The sequence below is a fragment of the Castor canadensis genome, chromosome X (genome assembly GCF_047511655.1).
Source record: "Castor canadensis chromosome X, mCasCan1.hap1v2, whole genome shotgun sequence".
Classification (NCBI taxonomy): Eukaryota; Metazoa; Chordata; class Mammalia; order Rodentia; family Castoridae; genus Castor; species Castor canadensis.
Window position 1 is genome coordinate 85923706 of NC_133405.1, and position 3483 is coordinate 85927188.

Genomic DNA, 3483 nt, shown 5'->3' on the forward strand with positions numbered 1-3483 from the left:
AGCATGACTGTGAACCAGTATAGTAGCCAACTAGAATGCAGTTTCAGATGGGAAAGAACCACCAGAGACCAAATATGCAAGCATACCCTAGTTAAATGCAAATATCAGTGGGTTCCTCCAGATTAAGAAAGTCCATGAAAAGATGATAAGCATAGTCCAGGGTCATTCACCAGTGTTCCTTGTTCCTTAAGATGACTTTTTGCCTCAGGTTAAATTGAGGCAGAAAGTAAATATATGAGAGTACCACGCTGGTGCTCAAGGGTGCAGTGAAAAAAAAAGGATGTGTTACTACTATTGAAGAGAAAATCTATTAGTCTTTCCTGTGATGCTTTGCTCATGACCTCTTTCACTCTTAATTCCTTCATCTAACTATCACCAATTACTAATGGCAATCACAGACCAAAACTGGAGTCAAAATCAGTGCTAATCAGGGAATCTTGTTCTGACCCCTCCCATCTCTAAAGCAAGGTGGATGAGTCAACAGACTTTCGTAGGATGTCTAGAGGTGCCAGTTGTCCCTGTAGTGGCACAGTGGCTTCATCAGGTATAGTGTGACCACCTACCCCTATTATAGGACTCAGAATCATCAACCACAAAAACGACCTAGGAATGTACCTGTGAAGGTATTTTTGAAAGCAAAACATTGGGTCTCTATATGTGGTTTAAAGATTATACCCTCTCTGGATGATTTGTTCTTACCATTTTAATTATGAATATCTGATCTGGGCTAAAGGGGTAAGCCAAATTTCCCTGGGAGGAAGATGTAATGGTCATGACTGGGGCCACACGGATACTCTCAGTTAGAATGCCACCAGGCATGTGCTCAGATACTCATTTGAACAAAATTCCAAGGAGGCGATGTTCTGTATGGGTGCCCAACTTAGGAACTGTCATGCTCCATATGGATAGATAAATAAGCATCCTGGGTTGGAGACTCCTCCTCTTCATCAAGGGAGGGATCTGGATCTCCCCATTCCCCATGGACAGAGATCTGGGAATGCTCCTCCCCTGTAGCCAAACTGGGATCCTCAAATACCTGGTGTTCTGGAATGGCCAGAGGTACCTGTAGCAGTGAAGATGTCTGGAGTTCCTGGAGCTCATGACTTTCCTGCACATGCATCTGCATTTGCTGAACTTGGGAGCTTCTGCACACAAACACAAATTTCGTGCACCAGGATGGTATAGATCTGAGTTTGTCACGGAAGCTCCTGTTAAGCCAGCAGTAGATGAAAGGATTGTAGCAGGTACTGCTCATGGCAAACCAGTGGAAAGCATAGAAAAGCACACTCTCTGCTTCTGTATCTGCACTAGAAATAAGAACGACATAGCAATTGAGTGGAAACCAACATACTGCAAAGACCATTACAATAAGAATCAGCATTCGGATACTCTTCTTTCGCTTATGATAGTGTGCCATAAGTTGATGAACAGATGCATCACTAACAGCATTCTGTATCCACAACCTCTTCCCTAGGTGAGAATATGTTATAACAATCACCAGAAGTGGCAGGATATACAGTAAGATAAATGTTCCGAGGTCTACATACTTCCCAACCAGCTTGCTGGGTCCAGGAAAGGCAGGAAGACAGTGACTCCTGACAATTCCATCCCTGGAGCAGAAGAGAATGGAAGTTATGACAAGACCAGTTGAGTGAATCTCAGGAGGCTTGAATTATAATCTTGTCTTTGCCACGGTATGTCCTTAAGCAAATCCCACCCCCTCTAATCTTTAGGTTTTAGTTTCTTCAATTTTAACATTAAGGAATGGAACCATAGTATTCTCTTTTATTGGTCTGCTCCAGGCAGAGGTCAAACTCAGGCATACCAGATTCCTAATCACCAGTGTTCCTAACCTGGTGACCAAACATCTTGGTTCCATTAATACAGGATAGAGTTAGAATGAGGATCCATGTCCTTTATTGAGGAAAGTTGGAAGGGGACAAGAATGCAGTCAAGGGCTTTTCAAATGTCAACTTCCTCAGAGTTCCTGGAAAGAGAAAAGTAAATTATTTATTATGTAACTCATCTGACTTACGTGCTGACGAAATAGAACAGATTTTGATAAATTGCATGTGGAAGAGCAAGAAGCACAGCAAGACTCCAGATCATGGCGACAGCAAATAAGCTTTGGGAATGTGTTGGCCTTGGTTTCATTGGGTGCAGAATTACCTGGAAAAGAGAAACAACACCCTTCCTGACATCAGTTCAGGTCTGTGTCATTTGTATGGGCAAACACTAACTGAAGAGTCCTTACTTGGATTATATAACTTACCTGGACTATTAATACAATGTACCTTATTCCAGCATGAACACAACTGGACTGAAAACAGTTTACACATAAAAAGATTTATGGCTCTGGAAATAGTGGAACTCTAAAAGGTGCCCAGCTGCAAGAGGAGGAGGAAATGTATGCCATTCCACAAACATACTCTTATCCTCAAAGATGGCACTCTCCTGAATAGTTTTGGGAGGTGTATAATCTCCTTGGGCCCTGCCCATTCACTGCCCTTTTATTCAAAGCGCCCTCCAGAGTTCTTACCCGGTGTCGGTCCATGGCAACTGCCATCAGTGTTAAAGTCGAGACGTGGAGGGAGCAGTACTGAGCAAATCGACTGATGTGACACATGATCCTGCCAAAAAGCCACTGTCCACTCAGGAATCGGGCCTGGGAAAGAAAGCAATGGGAGGATTGGCTAATCACTCAAGTAATCACCTCAAGCCTTGCAGATAAGACAGGTTTTCCAGTGGCGTGCCTAAAGCAGGCTTATGTCCCTTCTTGCTGTTAGTCCCATCACCCATCCTGGATTGGAACAGCCTCTTTCTTATGTGCTGGAACCAGTCTTATATACTGACTTACCAGAGCAAATGGACTGTTGAGCAGAATTATCAATATGTCAGATATCGCCAGATTGAAAATGAGAAGGCCAGTTGATTTGTTGATTTCTTTATGCTTGATAAAAACTTGGCACACCAGTGAGTTGCCGAAGAGCGATACCATTATGATGACTGCATATGCAAAACACAGCACTATCTTAGCTGCGATGTGAGGTTTGCCCACCAGCCATTTCCTGCTTGTTTCTGTTGGCCCTTCCCATTCTGGACTGGGGACACTGGATCCATTCAGAATTGTGTGATTCCAGTTTTGATCTTCGGTTGATGGAACACAAGTGACATTTTGTTGGAGCCAATCAACAGTATTTTTCACTTGTAGCAGAAAAGATGATGTGCCATTAAAGGAATTGTTCATTTTGGCTTAGGGTAACAGATTAAACAGGCCCCAAGAAACTATAAAGGAATCAATTAGATGATGAAAGTCCTTCACCAAAGCCTGACAGAAACTCCTGAATCCACCTTAGATTTGAAGAATCACAGACTTCACTGCTTCAGCTTTTCAAAGCTTGTTTATAAAGTGGAATCCTGAGGAGCCAGGAACCAGGTCCACTCTCCTACAAGAGAAGACAGGAGTCCTGCTGATCAGCTCAC

General features: G+C 43.1%; 1 protein-coding gene across 1 annotated transcript; it reads right to left on the reverse strand.

Annotated features, from left to right (window-relative positions):
* Nucleotides 1–880: 880 nt before the first annotated feature.
* On the reverse strand, nucleotides 881–3247 carry LOC109675575 (G-protein coupled receptor 83-like). Its single transcript, XM_020152252.2, has 4 exons — nucleotides 2858–3247; nucleotides 2540–2665; nucleotides 2036–2169; nucleotides 881–1610 (listed from the first exon to the last, which is right to left on the reverse strand). Exons 1-4 carry the CDS (start codon nucleotides 3245–3247, stop codon nucleotides 881–883), a joined length of 1380 nt encoding a protein of 459 aa, XP_020007841.1.
* Nucleotides 3248–3483: the final 236 nt, after the last annotated feature.

What these genes read in the sequence shown, in the direction of transcription:
- LOC109675575 (XM_020152252.2), bottom strand. Translation starts at nt 3,247, where the DNA reads ATGAACAATTCCTTTAATGGCACATCATCTTTTCTGCTACAAGTGAAA. An exon ending in TTGCCATGGACCGACACCGG is followed by an intron (nt 2,170 to 2,539) that starts GTAAGAACTCTG and finishes TCTCTTTTCCAG; the next exon opens with GTAATTCTGCACCCAATGAA. An exon ending in CTGTTCTATTTCGTCAGCAC is followed by an intron (nt 1,611 to 2,035) that starts GTAAGTCAGATG and finishes CTTCTGCTCCAG; the next exon opens with GGATGGAATTGTCAGGAGTC.